The sequence below is a fragment of the Orycteropus afer genome, unplaced genomic scaffold (genome assembly GCF_000298275.1).
Source record: "Orycteropus afer afer isolate SDZICR_OR568_19922 unplaced genomic scaffold, OryAfe1.0 scaffold00029, whole genome shotgun sequence".
NCBI classification, from domain to species: domain Eukaryota; kingdom Metazoa; phylum Chordata; class Mammalia; order Tubulidentata; family Orycteropodidae; genus Orycteropus; species Orycteropus afer.
Genome location: NW_006921616.1, coordinates 10,174,286 through 10,191,762, shown reverse-complemented (window position 1 = coordinate 10,191,762; position 17,477 = coordinate 10,174,286). Strand labels below are relative to the sequence as shown.

Below are 17,477 nucleotides of genomic sequence, written 5' to 3'. Positions count from 1 at the left end.
AGCCCCAGGAGAGAGGCAACTCACCAATGCTCAGGGAGGAGGAGCTCGCCTGCGGGAAGACCAACACACTGGGAGCTCAGGCAGCCAAAACGTGGGAACAGCATCCTACCAGCTTCTATTTATTGTTGCATTGCTATGGTGCCCAGCCCCTTTGTAGCCATGGCATTTAGAACCTAGGAGTTGGGCTGGTGACCATTCCTCATATTTGAAAACAGCCGAGGAAACTCTAGAGAGGCCTGTGGCAGCAGTTCAGGGACAGTGGGAGCTTTCTGGTAGACCCAGCCTAGGGAACTCCGCACGGAAGCAGCTTCCTCCATTACATGGAGGCTTGTGGAAGGAGGGATGTGCGTAATACGTGTCCAAAGAGCTGGTCCTTCCTGCTGCATTCTCCATCTCCTACAAATGGGCAGGAGCATCCCTGAGAACCAGGGTGGCCTAGGGTTCTGCTGCCGGTGGTGTGAGGCGATGTGTGTGTGTGTGTGTGTGTGTGTGTGTCCTCTAAGAGGAAGGCAAGAGTCTGGAGGCCTATGGGCTGGGGTGGTGGGAAGGTGGGCCACGGAGGAGGAAGGCCTGGAGAATCAGAACACACACACACACACACACATTCATTGTCTGTGGAGGCTATGCCGACTCAAGGCGACCTCATGTGTTACAGAGAAGAACTGTGCCATAGGGTTTTCTTGGCTGGAATCTTAACGGAAGATTGGCAGGCCTTTCTTTTGCAGCGCAGCTGGGTGGGTTCAAAGCAATTGCAAACAGCTTTCGCCACCCAGGGACCGCTGGAGACCCTGAAGGCACGTTCAGTCGCGGTTCCATAGCGCTCCACCTGAGTGAGCCTTGCCTGAAGCAGCCATCCTACAGGCCCAGCCCTGGCCGCGGAGTCACCGCGCCCCCTGGCGAGAGCGGAGCTCACCTAAGGCAGGAAGCGCCGGGTGCAGCCCAGGAGGAGGGAGTTCACGCAACTGTGTTGGCGCGAAGGCTCGGGAGGGGAGGAACTAGTGCCGTGTGGGGAAGGGGGACGGACCGACGAGCTGCAGGGAGCGGAGGGTTGTCCGCACGCGGGAGGGAGACGTCAGAGCGCGGGGGCCGCCGTGCCGAGCCCCCCGCCCCGTCCCGGCTGCATATAAAGTGGGGCGGCGTGGAGGCGGCGCGGCGGCGGCGTGGCTCGCAGGTCCTGCTGCCCCTGCGCTCCCGCCAGCCGCGCCGCGCGCCCGGCTCCCCGCGGGACCATGTGCGGCCGCGAGCTCCCGCTCATCCTGCTAGCGCTGGTCCTCTGCCGCGCGCCCCGGGGACAGGCGGCCCCCGTGCCGGCCGGCGGGGGCCCAGTGCTAGCCAAGATGTACCCGCGCGGCAGCCACTGGGCAGTGGGTGAGTGTCCCCGTGTCAGCCCCGGGGTCTCCCATCTCGGCGTCTCCAGGGGCTGGGTCCGGGTGCTGTGGCGCTGCGACCATTTCCCCTAAACTCCATGCACCCGTCTCGATCCTGGGGAGCCCACGGGTCCCTCCCCAAACATAGGCGCCTCGCCAGCAGCGCGCTCTCTTGGTCCTTTCCCACGCTCTTCGCCAGAGTGCCCAAGCCTGCGAGCCGCTGCCTAAATCACAACTCAGGTGGAGGAGGCCACCTTCCCTCTGCACCAGCCCGACGCCTCCTTGATCAGCCCACCCTAACCCTGTCTGCAGGGTCCCTCCCTGAACAACTTTGGGGAGGCGGCCCCGAGCGCTGCCCGCTCCGGTGGCTCGCGTCCCTCGGCCTTGACCGCAGTCCAGGATGCGCTCTGGCTCCCGCGCAGCCACAGGTGCTGGGACTGGGGCGCGGGGCGCTCGCCGGGTTTCAACTCTGGCCAGTGGGCAGCGCCTGCATCCGCTGCTTGTGGTTTTCTGGGTCTTTCTTTTCCTTCTGCGGCGATCGTCTGTCCCCTGCCCTTTGCCCAGGTCGCCCTCTGTCCGTGGAGCGGGCTCTGCGCTCTGGCTCCGCGCTCGGGGCACCGAGCTTCCTGGCCACTCTGAGCTCCGAGTTCCCCTTCTCTCTCCTCCGGTAGAGATCCGCTACCTCGCAGCTACTCTAATTCCTTTCGGTCTCTTGGCCGTGGGCCAGCGACTCCTGCTCTCCCCGCGCGCGCCTGGAGGCTCCCTGGTCCCTGTGCCTAGAGTCCTGGGGCCGAGGTCCGTGGGACAGGTGGAAAGCGCGCACCTTCAGCTTTGGGGCAGCTGAGAGGCAGGGACGCACCCGGCTGCCCCGAGCTCCCCTAACCACCCGGGGCTCTGGGCCTCGCTCAACATCAACCCTGGCAAACGCCAAGCGTCCCACTTCCTCAGAAACCTATCCGGCAACTCCAACTTCAGCGTTTGCTGGGCAGCTGTTGACCCTCTAAGGAGATCTGTCTCCCTCTCCCTCTCCCTCTCCTTCTCCTTCTCCCTCCCCTCCTCCCTCTCTCTCTCTCTCTCTCTCTGATGTCCTCCTTGGTCATCTACTTAGAACTAGGGAGGATGTGTTGGAAAGGTACCTGATAATTCGAATATCAACCAGTCACAGAATTCGGGTGCCTAGGTAGAATTTCAGAGCTCTGGTAGCATAGTGCTTAAGGCACTTGACTGCTAACCAGAAGGCTGGCGGTTCAAACCCACCAGCCACTCCTCCGAAGGAAGGTTGGACAGTCTACTTTCCTAAGTGATACTGCCTTGGAAACCCAAGGAGGGGTTGCGTTATGAGTGGGTTCTGACTCAAGGCAAATAACAACAGGTAGAATTTTAAAAGGACCTCTGGTGTTGCAGTGCCTAAGGCATTGACTGCTAACCGCAGATTGGCTGTTCAAACCCACCAGCCACTCTGCGGAAGGCAGATGGAGCAATCTACTACCATAATTTACCTGTAAAGGCCATTCGCTTTGGGTCGGGATCCACTTGGTGGCAGTGAATTTCGTTTCGGTCTGGGGAGGAATTTAGGGTCGGGAGTGGGGCTGGAACAGCTGACCCTCAGCACCACTGCGCTGTGACTGCCTTTGTCAGAGAGACTGAGAGTTCCGGGTTGGCACAGAGTCGTTTGTATTGTTGTTCAAAGAGTCATTTGCCAAGTCGTTCAGGTCCTGGGGTGCCAGTAGTTGTGATTTATGCAGACCGGTGAACCCAGAGTTTCCTGTTCAGGGCAGGGACAGGTGGTGCTGAGAGACCCGCATTTCAAGGAGAAGGCATTAAGGAAGCCAAACAGAACTGACACTTTTCTTCCAAAGGGCTTGTGGGGAGCATAGAGAAAGTGGCCGTTTCCTGGTCCAGCCACAGCCGGGGACCTGGAAAAGTGGAATAAAGCTTTCAGATTTCCAGCCTGTTTTTGCTCTTTCACATTTTTGTGCTAAACAGGCTTATTATTAGGTAAGCCTTGCAGGCCAAGGGTGCTCTGGTGGCATACTGCCTAAGGCATTTGACTGCTAAACAGAAGGCTGGCAGTTCAAACCCACCAGCCACTCCTCGGAAGGAAGATGGGGCAATCTACTTCTGTAGAGATACCGCCTCAGAAACCCAAGGAGAGGTTGCTATGAGTCAGATCGACTCGATGGCAGTGAGTTGCAGGCCAAAGTGGGGATAAGAGTTAGCTGGCAAGCCAAACCATAACACCAAACTCACTGCTGTCCCATGGAATTCTGACTCAAACCATTGACCTTCCAGGTAGCAGTCGACCTCTTAACCACTGCACCAGCAGGGCTCCTTGTTGGAAAGCCAGTACTGTATTATTTCTGGTGCAAGCCAAACTTGATTTGCTATAGCTCCAGAGCTTGTCTGTCCCCAGATTTTTAGGGGTCTGGCATTAAATCACCCTTTGTGGTGGTACTTACGCATCCCTAACCCTAAAGTATGATAACCAGAAATCCAGAAAACCAAACCCACTGCCAAAGAGTCGATTCTGACTCATAGCAGCGCTATAGGACAGAGTACTATTGCCCCATAGATTTTCAAGGCTGTAAATCTTTAGGGAAACAGACTGCCTCAGCTTTCTCCAGCAGAACAGCTGGTAGGTTTGAACCACTGGCCTTTTGGTTAGCAGCGGCATGCTTCAATTACCAGGCTATCAGAGTCATTATAATGACCAGAGGCAGCCCCAAATACCCCTTCTTCTCAAACATCCTCCTTTTTCTGTTTCTCCCCTTACTGGCTGTGTGGAGTTGAAGAAGAGCGAGGGAACGGGAGATGCAACAGAAAACCCCACTTGGGCCTGCGGTTGAGATGAAGGGTGCTTTGGGTGGACAGATCTTCTGCTAAAATGTGAGCAGTGACAGGAATGAATGGTGTTGCTCGATTTTTAATTTAGCTTTCATCTATCCCAAGTAAATGTTATGCACCTTGATCATGGAAAGCATGTAATTTAATTTTAATTATATGCAACTACATCTCTGCACTGGGCTCCAGGAGGCAGCTGCTCACACACACTTGCAGGCTTTTAAGTGAATTTCTTCTTCCACCAGAGAGAAAATGGCACAGCAGTGGAAGACAAGTTAACAGCTGAGAAACTTCAGATTCTCTTCTGGCATGCTGCTCATGAAAACGTTTTGTTTGTGAGATGAAAGGAGATGTCAAAGCCTAACCCTGGTGACTGTCTCACTGTCTCCCCGTGCAGTGCTCCGAGTTGTTCTTGCTTTTCTGCGAGCACAGCTCTGGAGGCTGAAGTCTGACCCTCCAGGACTCAACGGCAGGGTGGTTTTACACTGTGAAAGATAGTTCGTGTGGCTCCAGGGGAACGAGTTCAGAGATGGACTCAGGGCTTCCACCTAGGTCGGCATGTTGATTTCCCCAAATGAGGATAATTTTCAAGTTTTAGACTTCTAGCAAATCCAGTTGTGTTTCATACCTGCCCTTTGGTGGTATCTTTAAGTGATCAAAAAAGACAAGAGCTTTTTTCTCTGGCCAAGGTTTTATTTTTTTCTCAAGTGCCTGTCTTTTTATCTTTTCCGAGTGCTCCATTATTATGATATGGACATCAGACAAAGGCTGAGGGGACAGGTAGAAGTGGACATTGCATCCGTGTTGCCATGGAGATAACTGGTTGACAGCAGCCTGCTCAGAAGTGAGATAGGAGCCAGTGTGCTTTGTAGGGTGTAATAGACGGTGCCCTTTTATTTATAAACAGTCTGTGGGCCTGACAGACAACACCACTCACCCACCACACATGCAAATATTGTCCCACAATTCAGTATAAGGTCACAAGGATCTCTGTTCAGTCAGAGAACAGAAGGCTTCTTGGTGTTTCCGTTTCGGGAAAGTCTGCAAAAGTGTCCAGGCCTGGCAAGAATGAAGTCAAAATACCCCCTCTGGCCCCGCTGCATCACTGTCTCATTTGCAGCAGCCCATCTAAATGATAGGTCATCAGCGACAGCAAGTGGAACCGAGGTCTTTCCTGGGACCACCAGGGTTCTAATCCTGATTTCTCATCGTCATGATTCCATTTCCTCCACATGCATAGAGCCAGCTGCTTCTCTGCTTTCTGAGAAGTTGTGCAACATAATTATTGGGACAACGGAATGCAGGGTTATGAGTGGACTTGAAGACATCAAGTTGGCAAAGCCAGTAAGGAAAGAGCCAGTCATTCAGGAGTCTGGGCTTTCAGATGAGACTGAGTTATCAGTAGGTTCTTGAAATGTGCGACCTCTTAGGTCATAAGCAACTTGGCAAGTGCTCACCCTGCAATGCAGGAAAACCTGATTGTATGGCACCGCAGTATTCACACAAGTCATTTTTCTGAGTCATGTCATTAGTCATGATATACTGATATGTGGTTATGGCTCCTTTTTATAGCATCAGGAAGCCTTTTGTAGACTATATCCATATTTCCAGACCATAGTGATACCGCCTTGGAAACCCAAGGAGAGGTCGCTATGAGTTGGATCCTACTCGATGGCAGTGAGTTTGGAGTTTTGGTTTAGAACGATTTTTAAGTGTGTTACATTCTCAGGAAGTTAAAAGACACTTGAAGGTACTATAATATAGGAGAACCTAGGCTGTGAGCTGATTTTATTTCTTTGCTTATAATTGTGTGACCTCACAAGTCTTGTTTTCACCCAACTTAATATGGTCCACACCATGAAACAATCCACATTTAAAATTCTGTAAACTGTCAATTGCAATACATATGTAAGCATATTGCTTATGGAGTACTGAGTTTCAGCTTATGGTGATTGAAAAATGACATTAATTAAGAGTAGGGTTGCACAGCCAATTATTGTAATTGCTGTCAATAAGTTGTACATCTGTAAAAAGTTGAATAGGCAAAGTTGTGTGATATATACATTTCCAGTAACAAAAAATAGTAGCTACTGAGGCTGCTTATGTACAAGCAAATCTCATGGGATTTGGTTCCTTAGTTTGGAGGTTTGGGGTCATGGTTTTCTGGGGTATCCTAGTTAATTGACCTAACAATATGTTTGGTGTTCTGGTTCTACCTCCTAGTTCATTGTGCAGTGCTTGGGGTCTTAAAATCTTGTCAGTGGACATCCAAGGCACAATTGGTCTCTATTCACCTGAAACAACAGAAGAAGGAGAGTCAGGAATAGGAGGAGGAAATGGATGTGTGACTGTCTCCATAAGCCATGAGACCAGAAGAGCTGGGTGGTGCTCAGTTACCATTACTGAATATTTTGATCAAAGATTCTATAGAAGAATCTTGGTCAAAAGGGGAGAAAATGCAGAACAGAATTTCAAATTCTCATGGACTATAGACTTTCTGGAGTCATGGAGGATGGATGAACCCCTGAAACTATTTCCATGAGATAATCTTTAAACAGGAGCTCTGGTGGCTTAGTGCTTAAGGCATTTGACTGCTAACCAGAAGGCTGGTGGTTCAAACCCACCAGCCACTCCTCAGAAGGAAGATTGGGCAATCTACTTCCATAGTGATACCACCTCGAAAACCCGAGGAGGGGTCGCTATGAGTTGGATCCGAAACCTTACACCATAAATATTCCCTGTTGTCATTGTTGTTATTTGCCGTCGAGTCGGCCCCGACTCATAGCAACCCCTCCTTGGGTTTCCGAGGCAGTATCACTACGGAAGTAGGATTGCCCAACCTTCCTTCCCTGAAGTCTTCTTAAAACAAAACAATAGTTTAACTTGAGTGGTAAAGAATGTCTACCTTGAGCGTTGTGCTGTTTTAAAGAAGTAAACTATCTCCCTGCTGTCAAATCGACCACAGCAAGTTGAAAGATTACATAGGACCCTTAGGGGGCAGTCAGTTTAGGTTGATGAGGGAGGAACAACTCAGAAAAGGAGGATGAGAATGGTCGCTCGACTCAAGGATTGTAACCAATGTCACTGAATTGTACACGTGGAAACTCTTGAACTGGGGTATGTTTTGCTGTGTATATTCTCAACAACTACCACAAAAATAAAAGAAGTCATTTTTAAGAATACATATACAAGCAGTAAAGTCATAGGACGGTTTTTCTGAAAAGTCACTGGTAGTACCTCTGGAAAGGGACCTCTCTTTCCGTTTTCTGTGACAAAGCCTCTTTCCAATATTACTCACATGATGTTTGCCTTAAATATTTCTAATGCTAGGCATATGGGCACCACAAGAGCTGTGAATCAATGGCCCCCGAGGCTGCTTAATGTCAGAAATCCACAAGTGTGATAAAACCCAATTACAGAGAGACGGAGACATGACTAAAGGAAGGAAGATGACATGAGGCCGCCCAGCAAATGCTAGTGTTGAGAACGCAGGTTCGGAATGCCGCCTCCTTCTCACCCCGTGTCTTCCTGTTTGGCCTCCATGTGCACCTCAAGGGCTGCTCCGTGCCCCTGGAGGCTGTAGGTGGGGCACCACTCCCACCTCAGACGCCCTCAAAAAATCCTGCTCTTAGGGGGCTGAGCAGTGTTAGGAAGAACTTGTTTTCAACTTATTTTTCATGACATTCTTAACAAATTGTCATATGAGGGTGAATGTTCCTGGATTCAATCTCAGCTACAATTCTGAGAAAGCTGAAATGAAAAATTCCCTTGTACATTAGTATTACACATAAGAGGAAAACATCACCATATTTTATTTCATCCTTTTAATCATACAAAGAGAAGCACTGAAACTTTTCTTTCCAGCAGCACTTTAGATTGGCTGGGGAAGATGCTTAAACACCATCATTCAGTTGGGAGTAGGCTTTGGTGCACACAGAATTGATGCTAGACGTTCAGGCAGGAAGGGTTCCTTGCATGTCATGTAGTGCAAGCTGTTCATTTTAAAGTTGAGAAAATTGAACGGTGAGGAAGCGAAATGACTGGCAAAGGTCACCTAGCCAGTTAGTGGAAGTGCTGGGACCAAGTGCAGGGCTTCTGGGTGCACCTCTGAGAGGGAGAAAAAACACTCATTGATGAATTAACTCTAAAATTCTCTTTGTTCTGCATTTAGGAGCAAGCAGCTAAAGTCATGGGGGCGGGGGACCAAACTCACTGCTGTGGAGTCGGTTCCAACTCATAGAGACCCCTCCATGTGTTTCTGAGGTGGTATCTCTACGGAAGTAGATTGCTCAATCTTCCTTCTGAGGAGTGGCTGGTGGGTTTGAACCGCCAACCTTCTGGTTAGCAGTCAAATGCCTTAGGCACTAGGCTATCAGAGCTCTGTTTAACAGAATGCTGTTTAATTTCTCATTCATTCATTCCCTTTGATTATGTGTGATATTCTGCCTTGTTTTTGTTTTTTACAGGACACTTAATGGGGAAGAAGAGCACAGGAGAGTCCCCGTCTGTGGATGAGGGCGAGAACCAGAAGCAGCTGCTAAGGGAGCACGTGAAGTGGAAAGAAGCCGCCAGGAATTTGCTGAGGCTCATGGAAGTGCAGGGGAACAGAAGCGGTCAGGCGCCTCCACGCGAGCCCCTGCGCCTTCGCCAGCCTACCTGGGAGTCACAGGACAGCAGCGACTTTAAAGACGTAGGTTCCAACCGTGAAGTCTGTAAAACTAATGTACTGGGAAGGCGGGGAACAGGGAGTGTGGGGAGACTTGGAAGGAGGGGCAGTTAGAGCAAAGAAGAATAAAATCGTTTATGACACAAGCTTTCAAACTCAAACCCAAACCCACTACCATGGAGTCGATTCCGACTGGTAGCAACTCTATAGGACAGAGTAGAACTGCCCTGTAGGGTTTCCAAGGCTGTAAATCTTTATGGAAGCAGACTGCCTCATTTTTCTCCTGCCAAGCAGCTGGTGGGTTCAAACAGCAGCCAAATGCCTTAACCACTGAGTGACCAGAGTGCATCAAGTTTTCAAGGCCACCACATTAATTAGGACAATGCCAGTACATGGCCAGCAAAGTGGTAGAATGATTTCCATGCTGTCTCCTCTTTGCAACGTCATTACTTTCTCTATTAGCACAAATAAAAGGGTGTTAGTTCCAAACTCCAAGTGAGGAATAAACATTTATAAATTGATAGAATTCTTTTTCACTAATCTATTTTATTTTTTGTTGAAAATACACACAGCAATGCAGACACGCCAATTCAGCGATCTCTACATGTCAACTCAATGACATTGACTACAGTCTTCCAGGCATGCACTCATTCTCCCCACCTTTTCTGATCTGTTCCTCCCATGAACTCACTGCTCCCTAAGCTTCCTGTCTAACCTTTGGGGTTCCTGTTGCCAATCCCATCCCATAGAGAGTTCTTTAAAATAGCACAATGCTCAAGGCAGACATCTTTCACTAATGGAACTAAACTATGGTTTGGTTTGAAGTAGAATTTAGGGATATTTTTGGTTAAAGTCTTAAAGATTTTCTCAGGGCAATAGTTTCAGGATTCATCCAGCCTCAGTGGCTCCAAACAGTCTGGATTCCATGAAAATTTGAAATTCTGTTACACATTTCCTCCTTTTTGATCAGAATTCTTCTGTAAGACCTTTGATCAGTAATGGTGGCCAGGCACCGTCCAGTTCTGGTCTCATAGCGGAGGAGGCAGTTCATGGAGGCAGTTAGCCACACATTCAGTTTTATCCTCCTATTCCTGACTCACCTTATTGATAGATTTTTTTTTTAAAAACTGCCAGACCCTCCGGCATACTTTGATAGTGAGGCTGTAGACTGTTTGTGTAAATCCCAGTAGATCTACAGATAGGCTTGTTTTTGATGGATTCAAGGGGGAACAGCCTTTTCCCACATGTTTTTGTAAGGGAGCTTGCTTGTTTGATGCCCTTTATACAAACTAGTATTTCCTCATATTGATTCCAAGGTTACCCAGTTCCAGTTTCATCCTAATATTTTAAAATTTGTTGAACATATCTGAGGTCAACTGATCTGTCCTATGATTTCATGTTGTTGTTATGTGCCGTCAAGTTGGACCTGACGCGTAGGGACCCCTTCTTGGGTTTCTGAGGCGATATCACTATGGAAGTAGATTGCCCAACCTTCCTTCCAAGGAGTGGCTGGTGGGTTTGAACCGCCAGCCTTCTGGTTAGCAGTCAAGTGCCGTTGGCACTACACTACCAGAGCTCCTTATGATTTCATAGAGGATAGAATAAATAATAATAACAAATTGGCATTGTTTTTATTCGAAGAACAGAAAGCAGGAAAGAGAAGTGAACTAAAGTTATAGGGAGAAAGCAAGGCAGCTGAAAACAGCAGGTGATTATCAGCTTTTAAGATGTTTCCATGATGTGTATGATAAAAGGCAAGCAATTCGTTGCAATGGCAGTAGTGGTGACCATGGCTGGTTTTACTGAGTGTCCACTGTAATGGGCTGAGCATTTTACCTCCATTTCCTTGGTTTATGCCCCCAGTGGTCTTTGAGGAAGAGTCTATTATTGTATCCATGTTAGAAGTGAGAAAACAGACTCGTTATGTAGCCTTTAACTGGTGGAACCCAGACAGGAGCCTGGGACATTTGCCTGGGACAGTCTGCTGCCATGTGAGAACCTCTAGGGAATGATCTCATTCATCTTTTTTATTATTATTATTGTGATTTGGGTGATGATTTACAGAGCAAATTCATCTTCCATACAGCAGTCCACATACACTTTGTCTCATGACAGTGACTTAAATTTCCTGCAATGCAACAGCTCTCCTCCCACTTCCTCCCCATAGTTACCTCTTCCCTGTGTCCTTCCCTCCATGCATTCCTGCCCCCCGAGCTGTCTCCCTGTGCATACACAGCCCTTTTATGCTCCCATGACTGATCTCTCCAAGGAGTGTATCTACCTACTGTAAATGTTCAGCTCATATGCCTGTGTTTTGTTTGGCTGGAAGCCACAGGCATGAGTTCAATTCCAGACCTGAGGGCAGCTACGGGCCATCGTCAGGGTCTATCAGACCAGCAAACCTGGTCCCATTTTTTTTTTTTTTTCCTTGTGATTTTGAGTTTCATTCCACATTGTTCTCCCACTCTATCCAGGATCTTTTACACAGATCCCCCTCTGAGTGGTTGACAGTGGTAGCTGGGCACCATCTTGTTCTTCCGGTCTCAGTCATATAGGCTGGTGATCTTCATTCGCCTTAAACATGGAAGAGGCAGGAGGCAGTAGCAGGCCTGCTTCTTGATATTTCTGACAAAAATAGGACTGTTTCCCACTCTTAGAGCCTGAAAATCTCCCTCCTTCACTCTTCCCTGATCCCTAAGTCTTTTTTACAGAAGACTCAGGACTGGCTTTGCCAAGCTTCTTCCCTGGAGTGCAGTGCTGGGTGGTGCAAATGGTTAACATTAGCTGCTGAGCGAAAGGTTGGGGGATCAAGTTCACCCAGAAATGCCTCGGAAGAAAAGCCAGTTGATCTGTTTCCAAAAACTGAGCCACTGCACAGCCCGCAGAGCACCTTTCCACTCAGACCCACCTGCGGTCATCACGAGCTGGGATGAACTCTGTGGCAGCTGGTTTCCCCTTTAGTCTACAGTACGCGTCATAGGCAAAGCAAGAGTTCATAATGGCATTAAGCCCCAGAGAGAGTCCCTGATAGTGTTTACTCAGAAAGAGAATTGGGATTAAGTCAACAAATAGAGGAGTAAGTACCACCTTCATCCTTCGCGGGTCTGTTGCAGTGAAGCAGTGCCCACACCTGTGTCACGGGTGTTCTTCCTCTCAGACCCCAAAGTTCTGAGAGCCTCAGGGATTTGTGGTTGGCTTCTCAGCCCCTAGCCAGCCGTGCTTCTCTTGGAATTTCTATGGACGGATGTCCAACAGCAGGGCTTGTTCTCAGTCTCTGAAGAACAACAGTCACCACCATAAATCTTCTCAATGACTACACATTGAAGTGGATGAACCCTCACAGTGGTGATGTTGTGTGACACTGAGTAGAGTCGATCCTGACTCAGGGTGACCCCGTGTGACAGAGTAGAGCTGCTATGTAAGGTTTCCTCGGCTGTGACCTTCACAGGAGCAGATCATTGGCTCTTTTCTCTCGTGGACCAACTGGTGGATTTGAACTGCCAACCTTTTAGTTAACAGCCGAATGCTTAACTGCTGTGCCACCAGGCCTCCTAGTAGGTCTCATGGAACACTCTTAAAATACCTACACACACACACACACACACACACACTATCATTTTATTAATCTATAGTTCCTCAATTTTGAACCAAAAAAGCAACAACCAGCTTGAGTTGCTTATTCCCTGAGCCTGGCTCTGCATATCTTTGGGATGTTTGGCAACCTTCAAGGATTCAGATTTTCCCACTGTGTTCAGAATATTCTGTAAACTTGAAAGGCAATCAAAAGAATAGCTCCAAGGAGGTCCCTGGGTTGCGGTGTTGGACGACTGCGCGGGCAGCCACGGGAAGGAATTGGTTCAAAGTGGGTGGCCTTACCTGAATACAAAATCAGCTGAAGAAAGATCACCTTTGTACACTGAGCTTTGATGCTCTACTGCATGTTGTTAAGCTTTTCCTTCTTTTAGAAGTTTGAAATCCCACTCATGACACTCCACCGTCAGCTGAGTAATCATTGCATGTGTCGTTGCCTTTCTTTTGTGGAGATTTACCAGTCACACAAAAAACAAATTCAACAATTACTTTAGTTTTGCATAGACCAGAACAGTTTACAACTCTCCTTGCTTTGAACATGCTGCCTCAGTCAAAGTATGTTGTTATGAAAAACGGGAAACATCTCACAATTACTTTATTGAAAAAGAGGTGGTTACCATCTTTACGTCTTAAACCTGAAACCAAAATGATCCCCTGCACTCTTCTTAAAACCAAGCAGTAGTTTAGCTTAACTAGCAAAGAGTGTCTGCCTTGAGCATTGTATTTTTTAAGATCTGTCTGCATGGGATCAAACTGACAACAGCCACTCAAAAGATTAGATAGGATACTTAGGGGACAGTGAATTTATATTCATTAAACATAAATCAAAAACCAGACTCACTGCCATTGAGTTTATTCTGACTCAGAGTGACCCCCATTGGGTTTCTGAGGTGGTAAATCTTTACGGAAGTAGATTACCCCATCTTCCTTTCTTGGAGCGGCTGGTGGAGTTGAACCACCAACCTTCTGATTAGCAGTCAAACATAACAACTCAGAAAAGGAGGATGAGAGTGGTTGTACACCTCCAAGAGTGTAATCAGTGGCACTGAGTTGTACACGTAGAAACTATTAAATTGCGTATGTTCTGCTGTGTGTATCCTCAATAACAACAAAAATAAAATAAACTTAAGGAAAAGAAGAGAAAAAATAAAAGGGAGTTAGTTGCCAAGAATTGGTTCAATTAGGAACCTGTGTATCTCTCAGTGTTGAAACAAAGTTTAATACCCTAGCCTGCCATTTCCAGAATTAGCTGCAGGAGTTTTCAGAGGCTGAAGGATGTTGTTAAAATTAAAAATGATCCACATATGCTCCCCAATCCCATTTTAGTAATAAAACAGCCAGCCCTGGTTTTAGCTCTCCTAGAGCAGGGTAAAAACACTGAGCATTTTCCTATGTTTTGATGACAAAGATATTCTCTTCATTCAGAAAAGATTTACGAAAACGTGCACAGAGTCTCTACCACTGTATCATGGCAAACAGGCTCCAGACCCTTGCCGGCAATTATGGCTAATGACTTTCAAGGTGAACCCTTAATCTCTTCTCACTGTGGCCTCCTCACAAATCCTTTCATTCTATTCTGCACTTGATGGAACTTTTATTCTGTGGTTTCTACAACCTGAAACGGTGTTCAGAATGGCACCAGGGCTTAACCCATAATCCTGGACATGGCTGTGGACTGTTGGAGTTTCATGGGGCTTGATTTGGCCTTTGGGTTCCCTTTGTCATTGGACCCTGTCCATTGTTCTTTGCCGCCTTAGGCTTTTTCTATCTTTGGTGGACATTAACAACAGGGTCTGGACATGTACTATTGTGTGAGGCTGAATAGAAAAGGAGCAAATGTGCAAGTCTGTCCTCACTTTTAAAGAGGCTTCTCTGCCTCACTCAATCAATGGAGGGCATAGAAAGGCTTCCTCTCTAAATTTCAACAGCCCTGCTGGAGGAAGGATTTACATGTGAGCTGATTTGGTGTTATGCAGTTCATAGCCACCCATCCCATGTTGTGGGAAGAACTTCTCTGTGGGGTTTTCTTGGCTGTGATCTGGATGGAAGTGTATCACCAGGGCTTTCTTCCATGGCACCCCTGGCTGGGCTCAGACTGCCAAACACAAAGGATTTGCACCAGCTCGGGCCCTAGAAAGGTTTTCTTCTTAATATCTGAAACGCTCTAACGAAAGCTTCAAACAGAGGAAACACAATATGCAATCGAGCATGACTAATAATCCTCTGCTTACCCAGGCAGTTTCTATGACCGAGCAGAGGAGCAGAGGAAGGTCAACACCCCCCTCCAGCCCAGCCCACCCCACAACCATTTGTGGGCCTCAAGGGCTTGATCTCTCCGGTTTGCACCCCTTCTTCTCCTTTCAGCATTACTTCAGTTCCCTTGGGCCGAACCTCTCAGCTTCAATATTTGGAGCCAATGGGGAATTTCCTCAGCTGGCCTCTTCACGACCAGTGGTTCTCATGGCAGATGGATGGAGGGATCTTTGGGCAGTCTGGCCTCATGGAGGGCGGGAGAGCTAATTAGCCTGTGTGGAATCGAACCCCAGGCCCTGGCCTCATTAACACACTGGTCAAAACGACTGAGCTGCGGAGCAGTTTATATCATCGCTGAGAAAATCAGGACTTCCTTTATTAGGAATAAATGGCTGTGGTGGAAGCCGGGGGACCATGGCTGCCAGAAAAGCCGGGGGAAGAGGAATTAGCTCCAGTGTGGGTGGAAAGTGTTTTCTCATCTCAATGGGGGAAGGGCGCTGTCTGGAAACAAGGATGTATTTTTAAATTAGAACTACTCATTCTTTCTTTAGCCTTAGTTAATTTGAGCAGAAGCTACTACATGCAAAACACAATAAATTTAGAACTGGCAGAAATCGCAACGAACTCCTCTCAAGTTGCCCGCAGTGCTCCCACTCCCAGTTAGAGGGTTACCCTGTGTCCTAGTGCAGTGCACAGAGCCACTGTGACTGTAATGCGGCACTGCCAAAGCAGGCCGAGGAAGAGTTAAAATCTCCAATTTCTGATTGTCCCCCTTCCTGGCTGTTGCTTCAGTAAAAAACTGTAGAGGATAATGCATTAAAGGTCCAATGCTGGTCCAATTGTTTCAGGGTACAAGTTAAGCTGATATAAGAAAACGAAAAAACAAATCCAACCTACTGCTAATCAAGCTAGTTCCCGTTCATAGTGACCCTATAGCACAGAGTAGAACTGTCTTATAGAACAGTCTCATTTCCAAGGCTGTAAATCTTTATGGAAGCAGATTGCTTCATCTTTCTCCCCTGCAGCAGCTGGTGGGTTTGAACCACCCACCTTTTGGTTAGCAGCCAACTGCTTTTAACCACTCCACCACCGCAGCTCCTTTGAGATAAGCAAAAGTGGCTCAGAATACAGTGGCTCAAAAAAAAAAAAAGTGGAAGTTAGTTCTCTTTCAGGTGATAGCTGTGCTTCTCCAGTGCTAACCTGCCTCAGAATCTCCTGGTGGGCTTGTTAGCCCAGATTGCTGGGCCCCAGCCCAGAATCTCCCATTCAAGAACTTACCTTTATAACAAGTTCCCCGAGGCTCATGGTCTGTTGGGAATGGGTTTATCTCTAGTACTAGACTTCAGAGGAGTCCTTGGTGGTGCAAATGGTCGAGCACACAGCTGGGAATCGAAAGACTGGTGCTTGCCATCTACCCAGAGCTGTCTCAGAAGAGAAGCCTGCTGACCTTCCCAAAGGTCACAGCCTTGGAAACCCGGGAATCGCAGTTCTACTCTGAAGCACATGGGGTTGCCGAAGAGTTGGAATCGACTCTATGGCAACAGGTTTGGTTCTATTAGACTGCAACCTCACTACCAATGTTCCTGTCACTAACTCTTTCTAATATGTTTTAAGTTGGTGGACTCCCTGCTCCAGGCGTTCAACATGAAGGAAGGCACCACAGCTAAACGGATAATGACAGCCTCTTACAAAGAAGTGAAACAGAACCCTTAAGAGACTGTGTTCTGCAAACATCAGCTCCACAGGATGGTCAACAAAATTTCCTTTCTGCAAAACACTTAACCCTTCTTGTATCTTTCAACCTTGACTAAATTCATGGTTTTCACGAAGCATCTTCTTGTTTGAACTTGTTTGCTGTGAACAATTACCCAAAAAGGGTCTTCCAGTTAATGCTTTTGACCACTCCTCGTTAGTTTAGGCTCTCTGTGGATTAGAATCAAGCCCCCAGCCTGTTACCATTCACAATAAAAGCATAAACGCATTTTCCAAAGGGCAGCTATTTCTCTTATTTCAAATGCAAACAAGAAGACTGTGTGACCAAGATTAACCTTAGACTGATGATGTCTTTAGCTTACTCCACTGAAGGCCGCTTACTGAACCCTTATACAGGCACATCCCATTTTATTGCACTTTGCTTTACTGTGCTTCACAGATACTGTGTTTTTTACAAATTGAAGGTTTGTGGCAAGCCTGTAGGAGGCACAGTGATTAAGGCATTTGGCAGCTACCCAAAAGATTGGTAGTTCAAACCCACCAGGCACTCCACAGGAGAACGATGAGGTAGTCTGCTTCCATAAAGATTGCCACCCTTGGAAACCCATGAGCAGCTCTTCTCTGTCCTTAGGGCAGCTCTGAGTTGGAATAGAGTCAGCGGCAGTGGGTTTGGTTTTTGGTTTGGCAGCCCTGGGTCGAGCAAGTCTGTCCTCACCATTTCGCCAACAGCATGTGTCCACTTTGTGTCTGTCATATTTTGGTATTTCACACCATATTTCAAACTTCTTCAGAATGCTATTGCACACTTAATATACTGCAGTGTAGTGTAAGCACAACTTTTATACACACTCAGAAACCAAAAACTTTGGTGACTCACTTGATTGCGACATTCGTTTTATTGCGCTGGTCTGGAACCAATCCTCAGTATCACTGAGGGCTGCCTGCAATGACTGACAGCCTTCCTAGAGGTTCCTGACACTCCTCCCGTCATTACCATCAGATGGCTAGTATGAAGGTGCTTTTCATCACTTAATAATTCCAATTCT

The 17,477-nt window shown here is 47.6% G+C and overlaps 1 protein-coding gene across 1 annotated transcript; it reads left to right on the top strand.

Moving 5' to 3' along the window:
* Positions 1–1,229: 1,229 nt before the first annotated feature.
* LOC103192553 (gastrin releasing peptide) lies at positions 1,230–16,431 on the top strand. Its single transcript, XM_007935547.1, has 3 exons — positions 1,230–1,368; positions 8,675–8,898; positions 16,333–16,431. Exons 1-3 carry the CDS (start codon positions 1,230–1,232, stop codon positions 16,429–16,431), a joined length of 462 nt encoding a protein of 153 aa, XP_007933738.1.
* The last annotated feature ends 1,046 nt before the right edge of the window (positions 16,432–17,477 follow it).